The 18,952-nt window shown below is 58.7% G+C and overlaps 1 protein-coding gene across 7 annotated transcripts in view; it reads right to left on the bottom strand.

The window, feature by feature from the left end:
* Positions 1-18,952, bottom strand: part of KDM4B (lysine demethylase 4B) — a 135,519-nt gene that overhangs the window by 89,538 nt on the left and 27,029 nt on the right. For 6 of the 7 annotated variants that reach the window (XM_032625762.1, XM_032625763.1, XM_032625764.1 and 3 more), the window contains 2 exons: positions 16,056-16,162; positions 5,203-5,368 (listed from right to left, as the gene is read on the bottom strand). In XM_032625762.1, the coding sequence (XP_032481653.1) occupies positions 5,203-5,343 (141 nt within the window). In that variant the 5' untranslated portion in view covers positions 5,344-5,368; positions 16,056-16,162. Of the gene's footprint in view, positions 1-5,202; positions 5,369-16,055; positions 16,163-18,952 lie in introns of those variants that run through there. The other variant, XM_032625761.1, reaches the window with a different exon arrangement.

Genomic DNA, 18,952 nt, shown 5'->3' with positions numbered 1-18,952 from the left:
CACCACGCCCCTCCCCCAGCAGGTGGCGGCACCCCGGCCCACCCACCCCACCCCAGGAGGGGACACGGAGGGTGCCACGGATGGGGATGGACCTCCCCCTCCACGTTTCCTCTCCACCAGTCGGGGGTGACCTCTGCGCAAGCCCCACGGGCCCAGGTGGGTGTTTGCAAGCCCCAAACCTCCTTCCAGGGCATCCAGTGGGCCACCCACCCAACAGCTCTGGGAAAAGGAACTAAACCAACCCATTTTTGGTGCATCAGCCATGCACCCTGGGGAAGCCGAACCCTCTCCCAGCTCAGGGCCACCAGGGAAGCACACGGCGCTGCGGCCCGAGTTGGCCGACAGCTCGGGAGCGGCTAAGTCCACTCACCATCCCCAGGATCCCGCTGTCACATGGGTGCAAAGAAATGTTTTGCTTGGCGACGAAAACACTGACTCTCCAGTTCCTGCTAAAAAGGGTGCTGCCCACCCACGACTAGCACGCATGGGGGTGTCCACCCACATAAATCAGTAACGACGACAGCAGCGACGATGAGAAAGTCAGCGCTCCTCACCCGGGCAGTCCCGCCCCACGGGGAACACTGGGCCATGTCTGGGGACGTCTGTGGTTGTCAGGACTGGGGGAGCTCCTGGCATCGAGGGGGTGGGGGCAGGGAGGCTGCTCCACACCCCACAGCACCCAGGACGGCCCCCCAGAGAATGACCTAGCCCTCACGTCAGCAGTGCCAGCAGGACCCTCGTTTAGAGTTAGATGGGAACGAGCCCCCTCCCAGAAGACACAGCTGTTCAGTCATAATGCCACAGGCGCCTGGCGTGACAACTGGGTGCTGGGCTCAGCCTGCCCGTCGACCGTTTTGCTAGATTCCCAGTGAGAAATCTGAGGAGTCAGGTGATGAACTAAAACACTCAAGGCTAGAAATGCAAAAACTAAAAAGGAGAGAGGGGGACTTCCCTGGTGGCACAGCGGTGAAGACTCCACGCTCCCAATGCAGGGGGCCTGGGTTCAGTCCCTGATCAGGGAACTAAGATCCCACATGCATGCTGCAACTAAGAGTTCGCAAGCCACAACTAAGGAGCCCACCTGCTGCAACTAAGACCCGGCGCAACCAAATAAATGAATATTTAAAAAAAAAAAAAAGAAAAGGAGAAGAGGGCCCATGCCTCCAGGATACGGGATGTTCTTGCAGGGAAACGGGTTGTGGGCTGAGGGATCCGGGACCCCGAGCTGCTCTTTAACTACGTGGCTGATGCCTCCTCGTTGCAGAAAAGCCTGAGTTTCCTCCTGGGGAAAGCACAGTGACCCTGGACCGGCTCCCTCGCCCCAAGTCTGTTGGAGAAACGCCTCCCTAACCAGGCTGCGGGATGAATGGACCACTCCTCAGCCCTCCGCTCTCAGGGGAGAGCCTCGGGCTCAGTCCTGTCCCCTCGGGCTCTGCTGTGTGACATCTGGACACTGGGGAGGAGCCGGCAGATGCTCCCGACACCTGGCTCACACGTGTGAACTGCACTTTCCCAGGCACAGGCTAAGCGGGTTCTGGAAAGGCGCATGAACAGAAGGCCACTGGTCTGGAACCCGAAGCTTCTGGAAAAATCCCTCAGCAAAGCACCATGGCCTAACACCCTCAAGTCTCTGCAGAGCAGGATTTGAAAGGAGGCTCTCCAAGCAGAGGACACCTGAAGGATGTCCCCTAAAGGCCCATGAGCATCCCCACTGTGTGGCCCTGGACGGACCCTGACTCGAAGCTGCTAGGGGGCAAGACTCAGCCAAGGCCAGGAGGACCGAGAGGCCACACACCCAAGGGAACGGCGTGACACCAGGGAGGTGGCCAGCTTGGCGGGCAGCTGGGGCAGGTGTGGGAGACCCTTCTAGAGGGAAGGAAGTGAGGGGCCGGCCTCTGCCCCCCAGAACCAGCTGGACCCAAAGCCATTCTGCTGGCAGCAGGCCTGGAGGCTAAGAAGAGCCAGGGCACCGCCTGGCTGCAGGGCACTGAGAGCACTGACGCCCCTTGACCCCTCCCCAGGACCCTAAGCCACGCCCCTTCCTGGTTCCCTCCCTCCCCCAGCCCTTCCCAAGCGGCTTGAGGGGGAAGGAGCCCAGCTGGACACTGGTCCCAGAGCACACTCAGGGTGGGTGAGGAATGTGACCCACCACCCCGATGGCCCCAAGGTGGGAGCCCCCGTACCCAGAGCCCCCTCAGCTCTGGGCCCCGGCCCAGCCGTGCCTGCTGAGTGCCCACCCCGAACCTAGCTGCCCCAGACCCAACAGAGCTTTTGTCGGGGGGCTATCAAATGTAGATTTGAGGAAAAAAGAAACCTCAACACCACACACACACACACACACACACACACACACACACACACAGAAGCGCGGTCAAGGCTGATGAGACCAGGGTGAGGGGGACCCCAGCGACTACAGAACTCGTTCAAGCCAGCAGGACACTGTGTCCCTTCTCCAAAGAGGCTGGCAGCCCTCAGGGCTGACGGCCCGCGTCGGAAGGAATTGGGGGCACCGAGGGCCGTGGCACGTGCCTCCCTGGACCCGTCTGTCCCCGCAGCAGCAGGGAGGCCCCAAGGGGCTAGAGGCACCTACACGCCGTCCCTGCCTGACGGGAGCAGGGATGCTGGTGCACGTGTGTGTGTTGGCGTGACTGTCCCCACAGGATCTCTCAGCGACAGCGGGGGAGCTGCTCCCAGCAGTCCCTGCCCGCCCTCACCATGCCCTTCCAGAGAGAATTGCCCTTGCCAGAGAGAAAACAGCAAAGAAAATACCACTTAAGAGTGGAATGGAACATGCAAACAAAGGGCAGAGGCGGACTTCCCTGGTGGCGCAGTGGTAAAGAATCCACCTGCCAATGCAGGGGACATGGGTTCGAGCCCTGGTCCAGGAAGATCCCACATGCTGCGGAGCAACTAAGCCCGTGCGCCTCAACTACTGAGCCCTCGTGCCACAACTACTGAAGCCCGCATGCCTGTGCTCCGCAATAAGAGGAGCCACCACAACGAGAAGCCCGCACACCTCAGCGAAGAGTAGCCCCCGCTCACCACAACTAGAGAAAGCCCGCACGCAGCAACGAAGACCCAACACAGCCAAAAAAACAAACAAAGGGCAGAGTGAAAATGTGCCCTGAAAACATCTGCCTCACAAAAACATCCAGTCCAAATGGTTTCCCGTGGATTCAAGTAAGTTAGCAGAAAACTGGTCCACGGGAATTAAAGGCTTAAAAGCAGAGGCATGGGGCGCAAAGGAAAGGCAGGAGCCGGCAAAGGAGAAGAAAAGGGAAGGAGCAGAGCCGGGGTGAGGACGTGCAGGGGAGACTTGGTGACGCCACACGAGGCTGTGCCCAAAGCAGCCCGGGGACAGAAGGTGCTGGAAGCAGCCCGGAAGCCGAAGCCGGAGATGACAGAGGAGGAGGGAAAGGAGAGGCGCCGGGGGAAGTGGCAGGTGCTGCCCACGGAGCACTCCACGAGGTTACCAAGACTCCTGGCACAGGGGACAACTTGATCCAAAAACAGAACTGGCGCTGCGTCCCGGCAAACGCGGAACGAGATGAGGGACAGGACACGTTCCAGGTGAAGGGGGGACCCCCCACGCCCAGCCCCACGGGCACCAGGCCTCTGAGTCCCCCACACCGCCCCCAGCTGGGGCACCTGAGGGAAAGGGGCACCTGACAACCGACACCAGCCAATCGGTCCAGCCCAGAGGGAGGCTCCGAACCTGCAAGAACCCAGGCCCGGGGCTTCCAGAGCCACAGACCCCGATGAGAAGGCTCTGCTGGGTGTGTGCTGTCATGGGGCCCAAGGAATGAAAATCAAGGAGAGGGGAAAGGAGGTTAAGATGTTGCAGGCCCACCTCTCTCCTCATCTGCACGGCTGAGATTAAAGGCATGGATGTCACACAGCCAACCAAACCCGGCAGGGGAGGTGGGCAGAGGAAGGCCAGCACACCTGTCCCCTCGCTGCAGACACCATCTGGGGACAGACCACCGTGACCCGCGGCCCAATACCACCCACCACCTGCTTCCGTCCAGCCACGGAGCTGACGCTGGCATTCTTTCTGGGTTTTTTTTTTTTCATTTTTTGAAAAAAAATTTTTTAATTCTCTTTTACTTTTTAAAATTTTACTTACTTACTTATTTATTTTTTGGTCACCCCCACGCGGCTTGTGGGATCCTAGTTCCCCGACCTGTGATCGAACCCAGGCCCTCGGCAGTGAAAGTGCAGAGCCCTCACCACTAGACCACCAGGGAATTCCTTTTTTAAAATTTTTAAATGGTTGAGGGAAAATAACAAACGAAGACTGTTTCAGGACAGGTGAAAATTCTACAAAATGCACATTTCAGTGTCTATAAATCAGGTTTCATGTGCTCACAGCCATGCTTTTGGGGTTGTGGGTCATCCCCGGCCGCAGAGCTGAGTGGTGGCCACAGACAGTCCAGCCCAAGAAGCTGAAAATATTTACTATCTGGCTCTTTGCAGAAAAGGCTTAGCGAACCCCAGCTTAAACAATAGAGGGCTGGGTATTAGATAAAGTGCCGGTCATACAGGAGGCAACTAGAAGAACCCAAATCAGGGGACAAATCTCCCAGATTATGTGGTGAGCAGACCCTCACACACAGAGGTTCACGTGCACATGAAGAAACTCGGCACCCGTCCCCAAGGTTTGTTCCCCGCACAGAAGAGGCATGGGCAGGCATGCTATCTGCCGGTGTTCACACACGCACATGCACGTCCATGCATGATGCTCCGTGAAAAGAGACATGAGGAATCAGTGCCGTGCCGCTCCAGGCAGAGGAGCCGGGGTCAGGGTGGGTGGAGGGGGAACTCATTCTCCCTCCTACCCTGTCGCAATGCTTGAACTCGCTTCATACGTGCGTTACAGTCTCAAAAAAAATGTGTTTAAGTAGGAATATAAAGGCAAAAAGTAAGCCCTCCCCAGCACCGACTCCCCTGGGACCCCCCTGACGGGGTGAGACGGCTGCTGGTCCCACCATGATGCTCTGTGTCCCACCCAGGATCAGCGCCCTCGGGGACCCCGGTGCCCAGAACTGTGCCTGACTTGGGGAAAGAACATATGTTCATGGATAAATTAGGTCAGAGGGGCTCAATGAGCAGACTAATGGGTGCCTCTCGGGCCCCTTGCCCCTGGGTGGGCACAGGGTAGGGGCCGGGGGGAGCTGCACGGGGGCCTGGGGCATCACCCACCTTGGCCAGGCCCGCCCGGTGGGCCCCCTGGGACTCGATGTAGGCCACGTATTTGTTGAAGTCCTTAAACTCCTCCATCGTTGGGCGAAACGTCATGATTTTACAACTTGGGTTCTGGGCCCCGTGATCCTCGGACCCCATGGCTGCAGCAGAGAGACGGCCACACCTGCAAGGGAGACAAGAGAGCGTCAGCACCTCCATCACTGCCACGGGCCGGTTCCCTTCTCCCCAGGAGGCACCCAAACTACCTGGCCCCAAGGACAGAGGCCGCGCAGCTGAGCAGGGCCAAGGGGAGCCTGGGGGCCACTTCATCACTCTCTCTGGCACAAAAGACCAAATGACTACAACGAATTACTAACAGAGGTAGCCCGTTCTAAGAGCCCATGCGATGCTGGAGGCCAGAGCACACATTTCAAACAAGGGGCCTCGGAAATAAAACCTTTTCTTATCAGGGCCTCATCCAGATTCACTGGCATTGACCTCACAGCTGGAATCCAGAGGCAGAAGCACGGGAGGGGCTGGGAAGGTGAGTGAGGTCCTGTGTGTTTCACTAGCAGGGAACCCCTCCTAGGGCGGGGCCGCCACAAGCAGGGGAGCAGTGTGTGGGTCCCTCCAATACTGGCCCGGCTGCTGTCAGCGAACCCAGGCCCCAATGACCCACGGGCTGCCCAAGGCCGGGACCTGGAACCAGGAGAGCAGGAGGTCCGGCCAGAGAGGCTCGTTTCCCGCTGTGTCACCCTGGGCTATAACCACGCCTGGCCGATCCAGCACAGAGCGTGGCACAGAGCGTGGCGGGGATCGGGCTCCTCTAGGGGACAAGGCTGCAGGCTGGAGAGGCCCCCGCCCGTCCCAAGAGTTATGAGAGTTAGGGGGGCCCAGTGGGGTGGCTGGTGACCCACCCCAATGAGGAAGAGGCTTGGGGGACAGACTCTAGGGAAGGGTCCCTGCTGGGACAAGAGGAGACCAGACTCCCTCCAGGACTGGAAAGAGGTCAGAACCCGAGTGCACGCAGACCCAGAAATTGGAGGACAATTAACCAAGTCCACCTCCCCCCACCCCAAAGTGAGCTGGGGAGTGAGAAAGGCAGGAAGCCCACCAGTCCAGGAAGTAGAGAGTGGGGGGGGGGGGGGGGGGGGGGTCCGTGTTGCCAAGACGCAGCCACTGGCTCCCCAAAGGCGCTCCCCCGGCGGGCGCTAGAGGGCAGCACGAGCCCGGGAACGGGAGCCGAGGCGGGCAGCTGCCTGGGACAGACCTGGAGGCCCAGGCAGATACCAGACCAGGTCCAGGTCCTGCCCTCAGGGCAGCGGGTAGGCAGCTAAGGCCGCGCTCTGAAGGTCACACTCACGGCTGGACTGCTGGGGACCCCGGAGGTCCTGGCACACACGGGGTCACCACTGCATCCGGGCTGGGACCCCTGGGCCCCTCCACCCTGTGTGCACAGGAGCCTCTGTCACTCCTCCTCGCAGGGCAGCCGAAGCTGCGGTCCACAGGGCAGGCCACGGGTGCCCAGGACCGTGTGACAACAGCTCTGAGGGGGATCACAGGGAACCACCGAGGTCACACGGGTTTATAAAGGGGAAGGGTCATCACAAACCCCCCTGCGGACCAGCAGGCACCAGAGGGCCCAGGCTGCGGCCAGGCTGACCAGCCCTCGGGATGGACCACCACGCCATCCCCCCCACCCCACAGCCGGGGCCCAGCGCCTGACTCCCCGCCTGAGCCCCCAGAAGACAGCTGCCCTCTCCCCTCCAGCCCAGACCCAGCCACACGGGGCTCACCCGGGGCCTCCGCTGTCCTGAGGGAGCTCAAGGCCCCGGGGGAACAGGCCCGACCCGATGATCTGGGAACGTGGGTGTGGACCTGAGCTGGGCTAAGGGCTGTGAAGGGAGGCACAGGGGCATAGGGAGGGAGGCCTCCCGGGGCAAGGACCCGGGACAGGACACAGTGGGGACAGTACAGATGACCGGCCGTAGCCATCGCTCGCCAGCCTTCCTCGTGCGCCTGCCACCCGAGCTGCCTGGTCCTGTCAACCCCACCTCCCCACCCGCCCAGATTCCCTGTACCCACCACCCCTGCCCGCACAGAGCAGCAGAGGGGGTCCGTGCCACCCACCCGTCTTGCATGGCCATCAAACCCGTCCTCTGAGGCCTGCAGCCGGAACACGATCACCCGGGTCTCAGCTCCTCGTCCCAAGCCCCCGACGGCCGGGCAAAGGGCCAGAGGCCAGCTCCGCAGCCCGCCACGGATGGTGCCCAGATTGGGAAGCGGCGGACACGTCAGCGCTTGACAGCCCGCGGCCCTGTTCTCCACGCTTTATGTGGGTGGTGTGTCCACTCTGCACAGTTCACGAGGGGGCGTCGCGCGTGCCTGGAAGCCCAGCTCCGCTGCGACCATGCCAGTCTCCCAACACATCGCCACCCGCTGTGGGTGATGGGCACCAGGACCACCTGCAACAGCAACTCTCCTCTTGGCCAGGCCGGTCCCAGCAGGGGAGGACGACCCAGCCTCCCCCTCAAGGCCAGCTGTGTCACCACGAGAGAGGCCCACCCTGCCACGGATGCTGCCGCCTGCCCTCCCACAAGGCACTGTTGGTGGGAAATGAGGTGGGGCAGGACCCCCGTCTCCCCCCAAGACCAGCCTGTCCTGGGCAGACGCGGGGCAGCCCCAGGGTCCTGCCCACACGAGTTCTCTCGCCCATTAAACATAACCACAGGAGCGCTTTTCCATGGGGGGCAGGGGGAGCAAGCAGGTGATACGACAGCAGGTAGAGTTTCCTGCACTGCACCTGGCATGATATGCTTCTCCAGCCGACGCTGTCATCCAGATGCAGCTCAGCAGTGGATCATGTGCGGTTTTCTTTTTTTTTTTTGGTCTTATTCGTGCCGGTTGCAGTAAAGTTTTTAGTAGGTGAATATAAAGAAGAAAATTCAAATGGTTTATAATCCCAACACTCCATAACCCTTGACACGTTTTTTGAAGGAGGGCAAATAAAAATCAGACGTGCACATACTTTAAAAATAAGAGGGGCTTCCCTGGTGGCGCAGTGGCTGAGAGTCCGCCTGCCGATGCAGGGGACGCGGGTTCGTGCCCCGGTCCGGGAAGATCCCACGTGCCGCGGAGAGGCTGGGCCCATGAGCCATGGCCGCTGAGCCTGCGTGTCTGGAGCCTGTGCTCCACAATGGGAGAGGCCACAACAGTGAGAGGCCCGCGTACCGCAAAAAAAAAAAAAAAAAAAAAAAAAAAAAAAAAAAAAAAATAAGAAAAGGAATGTGCTCTTAACCAGACAGTGCCACGCCCAAAATGCGAGGTTCTAACAACTTCATCGTAAAAAGACAAGCAGCACAATTAAAAAGTGGGCCAACGACTTGAATAGACATTTCTCCAAAGAGGAGACTCAAACGGCCAGTAAGCACATGAAAAGATGCTTGAGGTGATCAGCCATCAGAGGAATGCAAATCTAAACAAGAGTGACACACACCTCCCCCAACTGGGGTGGCTAGAGTGAAAAAGCAGATAACAAGTGTTGGTGAGAAACTGGAACCCTGACTCCCAGCTGGTGGGAACCTAAAAATGGGGCAGCCCCCCGAAAAGTTAAACATGGAACTGACCACACAAGCCAGCAATCCCACTCCTAGGTATACACCCAAGAGAAGTGAAAACATGTGTCCGCACAAAAACTTGTACACAAATGTTCACAGCAGCGTGATTCACAGCAGCCAAAAGGTGGAAACAGCCCGAGTGTCCATCAACAGATAACGGTACACAAACTGGTCCCTCCACACACGGGCACATCACTCAGCCACGAAAGGGAGAGAAGTACTGACACTCACTACAACATGGATGGACCCTGAGAACACGATGCTCAGCGAGAGAAGCCAGGCACAGAAGGCAGGCTAAGAGGTCTGGGTTTCTTTATGGAGTGATGGGAATGTTCCAGAGTTGATTGTGGTGAAGGCTGCAGGACTCTGAATTCGCTAAAAAAATCGTGTGCTGTAAGTGGGAGAACTGGTTGGCGGGTGGATTCTATCTCAATACAGCCACTACCCCCAGAAAAGAAACAGAGATTAGGGTAGGGGAGAAGGAAAGAAGAAAGTTCTGCACTTGCCAAAAAAAAATAATAAATAAACAAAACCTCTGGCTGCCTGGCAGCGTGGGCACCTGGAGCCTTCAACTCCTCAGCCTGCAGAAGGGCTCCCCCAGAGCCAAGCCCCCACCCCACGAGAGACAGAGGACACCCCGCAGCCCGGCCACGGAGGAGGCATCTGCTGGGTTCCTTCTCTAACAGGAAGTGCGGCCTCCAGAGACACTTGGTGGGTCCCTGTCCCCGCCCCCGCCCCGGCCCAGCCCTTGAAGCCTCTAACAGGGAAGAGAGCGGCCCTTTCTTCCCACTCCTGATTCTGAGGCTGAGAGCAGGCATGCCTATAGGCTGCAACCACTGAATTTTACACATTCTAAATGGATGGAACTGTCTGCTTTGTGAATTACCTCTCAATAAAGCGATGGTTTTTCTTAAGTTCTGTGTACGGGGAGACCCCGCACGCCTTGGCCTTCCTGGCCTGACGCCCGCCCAGCCCTCGCAGCCCGCCGCCTGGGACGGATGAGCGTGATCACGCGTGGAGGGGCGGTTCCCCAGCTGTCCTGGACGGCTGCTCCTCACCCAGAGACAGGTGACAGGAGGGCTCCACCCGCTCTCTGGGTCCCAACAAATGAGTCCAGCCCAGAGAGGCCCTCCTGGGCTGCTGCACCGGCACCTCCCCCAGTGGCCTTCAAACTGGGGGACTCACGGGATGGGCTATGGGGGACACTCTGGCCACCCCCGTGGAGGCTACCACCCGACCTGTGCTGCAGCACGGTGACCAGGTGGGGGGTCTTTCCCGCCCCAACCTGACAGCTGCTCCTCCCGGGGGCAGAAGGCTCTCCAGATCTGGACTCCGGCCTTGGGCTGATGTCCCCCCCGCCAGGAGCCCGACAGAGCGGGGTGCGCTGAGCCTGCGAGCCTCAGGAGAGGGGGGGTGAGAGACATCCCAAGGCGTGGGTCTCCCACAGCCGGGTGCACTCTGTCTGTCCGTCCGTGAGCCAGAATTCAGAAATAAGATGACTGGTAAGGGACACCATTTCCCCAACAGGCAGCCACATCCTCCTGGCTGAGGGGCTCTGGGGACTAAGGGTTTCTGAGGTTCAATGGCAGATGTTTTCCAGAAACTGGATGGCTGGAATCTGCAACTCTGGGGTTTTGACAAGAATACAGTATTCAATATGTGGGAAGGCACGTCCTCTGAAGAAAATGTCACCCTACTAAAAGCTTTACTCTGAGGGGTGCACTGTTACTGAAAAGGATTCGGGGGCTCTCTGAGCACAAAGTGCCCCCAGTTCTTCTCTGCGGGGCCTGTGCCCCAGCCCCGGGGGGCGTCTCTCCCCCAGCTCTTTCCTCCTGGGCCCTCCCCTCCACCTGCCATCAGGTGAAGCCCCAAGCCTCCCCGTGACTCCCAGCCAGCCCCGGGCCCTGCTCCCATCTCAGCCCAGTTCCCGCCACCACAGCCCAGTTCCCAACAGGAGACGATGACTGAGGGGCCCCTGAGCGGGCTCAGGCCCCAGGAGGAGCCAGCACCCCTCCACCAAGACTCAAGAGGAAACCCACCGTGAAGGCAGCACGGGAGCCCCCCAGCCCCTGTCCCCGGCCCCCGGGTGTGGGCCTGGCGCTCCATCACCGTGTCCCGAGAGCAGCTCATCAGGTGCCCTCATACAGGGAAAAGCTTGGCAGTAGAACGCCCTCCACTTCATCCTTCTCTGCTGGGAGCACCCCCTACGTCCCAGGTTCCCTGCAAGCTGGGCATGCTCCCTGATCACACAGAGCCTGAAGCCCAGGGGGCGCTCGGGGCAACTAGTGCTGCCCCACCGTACCCGCCAGCCCCCGTGTCAGAGAACCCTTTGTCCCCTCTGCCCCCTGGCCTGTGGAGCCAGATCGGCATTGGGGGGGGGGGGGCGGTCATCGTGCTGGCTCCACGGAGCAGGAGAGCCCGGGCCGGGGGCGGAGCACAGGCTCCAGGAGCAGCCTGCGAAGGACGCAAGGATGCCAGCCTTGATCTGGCTCTACCCCATGGAACTGGCTGGACTGAAACAGCCACAGTGACGAGAGGGACAAAGCAGGCAGAGAGCCCAGAGCCAGGAAGGCGGGAGGCCAAGGTCAGAAGGGCCAGCTGAGAAATGTGAGGACAAGAGATATGAGGAAGGCAGCTTGGCCGGACGGGGCTGTGTGGGCACGGAGGGGGAGCGGGTGGGTAGCCCCGCGCACAAGGCCAGGACCACGCTAACATTTATCTGAGCAATGCCAACTCCGAAAGGCACAAAGGAAGAATCGCCCGCAGCCCTGCACGTTGGTTCCCTACTGCTGCCGAACGAATCTCCACAAACCTAGTGGCTGAAACAGCACAGCTTTATCTCCGAGTTCTGGAGGCCAGGAGTCCCTCCCGGATCTCAAGTGGGCTGTGCTCTTTCTGGAGGTTTCCTGCCTTTTCCAGCTTCTAGAGGCACCGCATCCCTGGCTCGAGGTCCCTTCCTGCATACTCACAGCATCTCCGGTCTCTCTCTGCCTCTCTTCTCTGACCACTGCTTCCATCACCACATCCCCTTCTCTGACTCTGACTCCCCTGCCTCCCTCTTAGAAGGACCCCTGTGATGACATTGGACCGCCTGGCTAATCCAGGGTGAGCACCCATCTCCAGATCTTTAACTTCATCCAGGCTGCAGAGTCCCTCTCATGTCAGGAAGCATCTTCACAGGTTCCACAATTAGGGTGTGGGCACCTCAAGGAGCGCTATTCCCTCTGCCTCAAAAAGCCACGTGAAAAATCCATCACACAAAGAGATAAGTAACAGTCACCATGCCCCTCCCACAGGGGACCGCTGCTGTGAGATGCGTCCTGGAAAGACAAGCACATCTGCCTAGTCGCTCAGACAAAAGCACAGTTTCAAGAAGAGGACGAAGGGGACCAAGAGATACCCAGTGGGCTGCAACATGACCCCCGCGTCCTCCCCACGACTCAGACATGCACAGCGCCCCAGAGCACAGAGCCTGGAGCCACCCTCTGGCCGCAGAGCTGACTCATGGGCACAGCCAGAGGCCCCAGTGATGCCGAAGGAGACCTTTCTGGCCGCTCGCGCCCCAGACAACCTTGGCCTGCATCTTCACATTGGTGCCAATGCTCACACCTCGTCAGCCCCCAAGACACTCGGCCGAGCTGTGGGGAGGAGCCAGGAGGCGTGAACCACAAGCTGGGTTGCATGATGGCCTGGGGAGCCCCCGGGAGCCCCATCCCCAGGAGGCCTGGGCATGGGAAGGGCAGGCCCTGGGAATCCCCAGGGGCCCGGCTCAGCCCGATCCCCCCACACTGCCAGAGCCCCTTCGCTAATTCCAGAGCAAGTGTGCAACACCTGGGGACCGCGACGATCAGGGCCACGCTTCAGGAAGATGCTGCAGGGCCAACAGCACTGGCCACGGAAGCCTCAAGAAGCCACATGGGGCAAAGTCCCACGAATATCGTGGTCTGAGCCACAACCTCGCGTGACTCTAAAATGACAGTGTCCTGGTTCAACACCCAATCCTTCACCTAGGAACCCCCCAAACTGCAGAGAGAAAATGAATGAATAAATAGCAACATGCCCCCGTGGTCGGGGGCCTTGCTCAAAACAGACGGAGGCAAACGAGGAACGTTTATCACGCCTCTCCTCCTAAAAACCGGCGCTGAGGCCACCTTCTTCTCTTGATCTTTAAAGAAAAAAGCTCTCTCTGTCACAACCCTCCCGGAGGAAGTGCCCACGGCGGGGCCGCCCACAGCCCATGACAGGGGCATCTTTTATTAGCCCGGAGACGTCACCTGTCTGTGCTCACAGATGCAAAACTGGGTGCTTTTTTCACACACACAAAAAAAAAGGCAGGAAAAAGCTACCAGACCTGAAAAAACAGGCCAAGCAATATGCTGAGGAGGAAGAAATCCTTCCAATGAAGTAAATGAGCGAAAAAGCAAAGAACCGGGAGGGCGCAGGGCAGGAGGAAGGCTGGGTGAGAAGCCCACCCACAGCCTGGGGCGGCCTGCACTCTCCCTCCCGCGTGGAGCTATTCTGCTTGGAACTGAACCCGCGTGTCTCCAGCTCAGATCCTGCTCCTAACGAGACAGGGTGGAGCAGGACCTGCTGGGAGAGGCTTCTTCACACTCACAGGAACCCAACCACGGCGGCCAGGAGCATGAAAGGCGAAGCATGGAGCCACCATCTGACCCAGCCATCCCACCCCTAGGTGTCGTCCACCAAGACACCTGAACGTTCACGGCAGCATCATTCATAAAACCTCAAAAGCGGAAACAACACGACTGCCCACCTACGGATGACAGATGCACCGAATGTGGTCCCTCCACACACGGGCACATTCTCAGCCATGAAAAGGAGAGAGGCACTGACACTCACTGCAACGTGGATGGAGCCTGAGAACACGATGCTTGGTGAGAGAAGCCAGACGGAGGAGGACACACAGTGTGTGATTCCAGTGATGGGAAACGTCCAGAACAGTCCGATCCACAGACACAGAGAGTGGATTCCTGGTTGTCAGGGCCTGAGGGAGGGAGAGGGAGTGCCTGCTTCATGGACAGTGGTTTTGGGGAGTTGATAGCGGTGCTCTGGAGTTAGATGGAGTTAGACGGTGGGGTGGCGGCACACCTCTGTGAACGTACTAAAAACCACTAGATTGCATACTTTATTTTAATTAATTAATTAGTCCACTCCATTGCGCGGCTTGTGAGATCTTAGTTCCCTGACCAGGGATTGAACCTGTGCCCATGGCAGTGAAAGTGCGGAGTCCTAACCACTGGACCGCCAGGGAATTCCCTGAATTGTATACTTGGAGGTGTGACCATTATAGCATGTAATTACATCTCTACAAAACTTAATTTTTTTGAAGTCCAAGGCAGCCTGTTTGGGACCTGCCAGACCGCAGTCAACCTGCCCCATTTGTCACGAGCACCCTGATCTCCGCGAACGCCCGAGGCCTTTTGGGGAAGGTGCCCGTGACCTGACTCATTTCCGCCTCCCACTCTTCCCCCAGCCCAGAACATTCTCACACCTTTCAGGGATGGTGCTCAGTCTCTCCAGCTATAAAATGGGTTGACAGAGGGAGATGACTAGCATCCTTGTGAGGGATTACTAAAAAGTTAACCACACAGGGCGAGTTACGTACGCAGAATGTGTCGTGCAGATGGGGATACAGAGAGGATACAGAGAGGATAACCGAGTTTCAGGGACTTGACTGTCTTGTAAGAAAGCGTGAGTTTCAAGGGTAAAGCAACGCTTTGGGACACACAGTCAGAACTGACCATTTCTAAACCAGTCGACGAGGGCCTGGTCCACCCAGCCCCAGACAGTGACAAGCTGGCAGGGACTGGGGACGGCCCACCTTCTCTGTGCAGGACCACACGGTAAACGTTTGCAGCTTTGCAGGCACGCGGCCTCTGTCACAACCACGCAATTCCACCACCGTGAGGAGGAAGGTGCAAGTGAACAGAAGCAGCTGTGCGCCGATAAGGCTTTATTTACAAGAACACACGATGGGCCGAGTGGGCCGAGTGGTCCTCGGGCCGCAGTTTGCCGGCCCCTGACCCAGATGCCTGAAATCTCCCCTTTAAGGAACAAAACCTGCACTCCACCGCTTGTAAAGGAGAACCTGAGCTCCACGGCCCAATTCCTGGGTTCCTAAATCGTGGCAGAACAGACAAGGCCACGTTCTAGTCCACACTGAGCCCTCATTAGCCACGTGGCCTTGGGAGGAGGCTTCGTCCAAGGTCAACACTGAACACAAGCCCTTCTCGCTCAGCCAGCTCTCCTCGCTGTGGCCAGGAGCACGGGAACTGCTTGTCCCACGCTGAGCGCCCCTCCACCTGGGTGCCCCTGCCCGTGGGTGCCAGCCATAAGGGGCTCAGGCTGCTCCCTCTTTTCTTACCAGTGACCCGCCTTGGGCCACCTCCAGAGGCCGCCTCTGTGAACCCTCTGTCCCTGCTTAATTAGAAAAGTCCAGGAGAAGGGGGACACCCTGGAGCTGAAACCCAGAAGCAGCTGGGTCATGGGATTCTTTTCAAAGCATTGAAAAATAATCCTCCAGGGTTTCCCTGGTGACGCAGTGGTTAAGAACCCGCCTGCCAATGCAGGGGACACGGGTTCAAACCCTGGTCCGGGAAGATCTCACATGCCACGGAGCAACTAAGCCCGTGAGCCACAACTACTGGAGCCCACGAGCCACAACTACTGAAGCCCGCACACCTACAGCCCGTGCTCCGCAACGAGAAGCCACCGCAATGCGAACCCCGCGCACCGCAACGAAGAGCAGGCCCCGCTCGCCTCAACTAGAGAAAGCCCGCACGCAGCAACGAAGACCCAAAGCAACCAAAAATAATTAACTAATTACTTTTAAAAAATAATAATAATAATCCTCCATTTTTGAAGACCCTCCCCTCTCCCTGTGACTGATCATCATCTCCCGCAGGGTGTGAGGTGGGGTGAACATGCCCCTCGGTGAAGCCAGAAGTGGTGTCCTGCCCAGGGACACGACGCAGATAGGGCAGCTCATCCTGGGCCATCCTGGAGTCCCCCCAAACCCACTATGGTTCTCAGGGCTTCTAGAAGTGAGGGACAGGTGTTCAGATGCTGAGGGGCCAGAGTGCAGACGCAGAGAGAAGGCACATCCAGCACAGCGACGCTGAGGGGTCCAGGCTCCTCTAGGGGCATCTGGCCCCTGGACACCCCAGGAGCTCAGAACCAAACAGGGCCGCCTCCTCCACCAGCAGCCCTGGGGCCGGGGGCCCGCACACGTACTTACTGCAAGGTTCCTGGTACACAGTGGGGAGTGAGGCTGCAGGGAGATGGTCCAATAACCGGCTTCTGTTAGGGTTTCTGTCAGGTTCCAGCAATGGCGATGGTTCCTAAAATGTGCAAAACAAAAGCACAATTAACTAAAATTACACTCCTAGCAGCAGTGTGCAGCCCAGGGATGCCTGCCTCTGTTCTGATGTTTCCAAGAACATGAAAATCCACAACCATGAGCACCCGCCCCACTAAAGGCTTCCAGCGACGGCCCATTTTAAGCTCTCAGCTCCTAAACATCGGTAGCTGAGGAAGCAAGAGCCTCCAAACACAATCAAATCAGACCAATGATGCTTCTGGAGACCTTAAGGTACAGGCACTCCCGAGAGGTTTACAGGAAGTTCTGCCTCTTCCGAACCCCCCTGCAGGCCGGGAAGGTGCCCCTCCAAGGAGGACAGTCGGACAGGAACTGCCGCGTGGTGACCGCCATCTACACCCCCGGGGGGCAGAGAGCACAAGGCAGAGCGTGGCAGGCGCCCTGCAGCTGAGACCCCACGGGGGGGCAGGGTCCCCACCACGGCATTCACAGCCAGGCTCAGGGTCACTTGCTGAATGGACACAGGACAAGACTCTAAACGTGGGGTGTGGCCCCAGGGCCTCTGACAATCTGGGCTCCAGCTGCCCCGACTCACTGGGCTCCCCGCCCCTACCTCCTGGACACCTGAGCTGAGCTGACGGCTCGGCGTCTGCCGGACCCTCCCTGCCCCTGTGCCTTTGCACATGCTGCCTAAAGCTGGACTAGCTGCTGGAGGCCGACCTGGCTGCAGGGCAGCTCAGCCAGGGTGCCCTGGGGGTGTGGAACTTGGTCCTGCACACCTTCCCTAACTCACCAGGAGCTTTAAATAGCACAAGTCCCAAAAACAGGCAACGTGTGCTGACCTTTTCTACCTTTTTTTTTAATCAGGTTTTTAAAATTACTGGGCACAACCCACTACATTGATTTCACTGTCTTCTAACAGGTGCCAGCCCCTGGGCTGAAAGGCCACACCGAGCTGTGGAATGACCAGCCCTCGGGCATTCGCCTCTTCCTCTGGACCAGCTAAGCCGCCCGGGGCCACGTGTAGTCCCAAGGGCTCCTCGGCCGCTGCCACCTGCCCTGCTCCGCAGCCCCGCCAGCCCCTGACAGCGACAAGAGCAGAAGTCTGGGGGTTCAATTAATCTGGCATGTCTCCACATGGCTGTGGCTGGTGGAACAATGGCCCCCAAGGATGTCCCCATCCTAATCCCCGGAAGCTGTGACTATGCTCTCCTTGGTGACAAGAGACTGCAGATGGGATGAAGTTAAGGATCTTTTTTTTTTTACATCTTTTTTCTTCTTTTTTTTGGTCGCGCCGCACGTGGGATCTTAGCTTCCCGACCAGGGATCGAACCCGGCCCCCTGCATTGGAAGTGCGGAGTCTTATCCGCTGGACCGCTGGGAAGTCCAAGTTAAGGATCTCGAGATGGAAGATGATCCTGCGTTATCAGGGGGCCCAGTGCCATCCCCAGAGTCCTTTTAAGAGGGAGGCGAGAGGGTGAGAGTCAGAGAAGAACTGACGACAGAGGCAGAGGTCAGAGCGATGTGCTCTGAAGACGGAGGAGGGGCCCCCAGCCGAGGATGCGGCGCCTCTAGAAGCTGGAAATGGCGAAGAACCGATTCTTCCCTGGCGCCTCCAGAGGATCAATCAGCCCTGCCCACACCTTGATTCTAGCCCAGTGAGACCCATGTCGGACTTCTGGCGGCCAGGACGGTGAGATGATAAACGCGCATTGTTTTAAGTCACTGAGTCTGTGGTCGTTTGTTACCGCAGCAAAGGGAGACTGATCCGGCGGCTTCCACGTACATCACCCGATGACAGAGGAGAGGGACCTTCTCACCCCCACTGCCCGCAGGCCTCCCTGCTGAGAATAGCCGGCCTGACTTTCACTCACATCTGATGGGGTCACGTGTCTCCCTGGTCACTTGTCACTACCTCTTTGCACACTGTCTCCCCAGATGGACGATGGGCCACCCCACACACAGCACGTGGGCTGCAAGGCAAAGGCCACCCGAGCCTGTGGTCCTCGGCTGGACAGACCCCAGTCTGCTGCTGCCCATTGCTGTGGGGTCCTCCTGCCCTCGTGCTCTGGGGGATGACAGCATTGACCCCAAAATAGGAGGCTGGAAGCTCTGTGGTTGAGGTTAAGGCTCAGCCCTCAGGCCACAACCAAGTTAAGGCCTCTGTCCACCCTGACCTATGTCCACGCGGGGCTAGGTTCACCCGCCTCCCCTGCTCCCGCAAGGACTGAGGGCTCCCCGTAGCCAGCCTGTCACCACCCTGGAGGCCCTGAGACACCAGGGGCCTGGCCACAGCCCACTCAGCACAGGGCAGCCAGGGCTGAGGCATCAGGGGGCCCTTAAGTGTGGGCTGGGCACAGTGACTTCCTTTCAAGAGGGACAGTATGGAAAGGGGGGAGGTGTGACCTTCCAGTGGAGACACCTGAGCAGCACGACCTCAGCCAGGGGACCAAGGTCAACACCAGCAGTGATGAGTCACGTTGACGGCAGGCACCCCGAGATGAAGGATGAGACGGCCCTTCACAGGTGGTCCTCCTCCCAGCACCCAGCGCCCCAGTGTAACCGTGAGAAAAACAGCAGACAAGCTCCTACTGAGGGAGATTCTACAAAATCTCTGGCCACAGTCCTCCTCAAACCCGTCAAGGGCATCGAGAACAAGGGAAGTCTGAGGAACCATCACAGCCCAGGGGAGCCCAAGGAGACGAGACACCTGAATGTCACGGGGGTCCCAGACGGGGTCCTGGGACAGAAGAGGACAACAGGGGCAAAGAAGGCAAACTGAATGAAGCAGGACCCTAGTCAACGAGAACGT

Source organism: Phocoena sinus, chromosome 3 (genome assembly GCF_008692025.1).
Source record: "Phocoena sinus isolate mPhoSin1 chromosome 3, mPhoSin1.pri, whole genome shotgun sequence".
Classification (NCBI taxonomy): domain Eukaryota; kingdom Metazoa; phylum Chordata; class Mammalia; order Artiodactyla; family Phocoenidae; genus Phocoena; species Phocoena sinus.
This window is presented reverse-complemented; position numbering and strand designations above follow the sequence as displayed.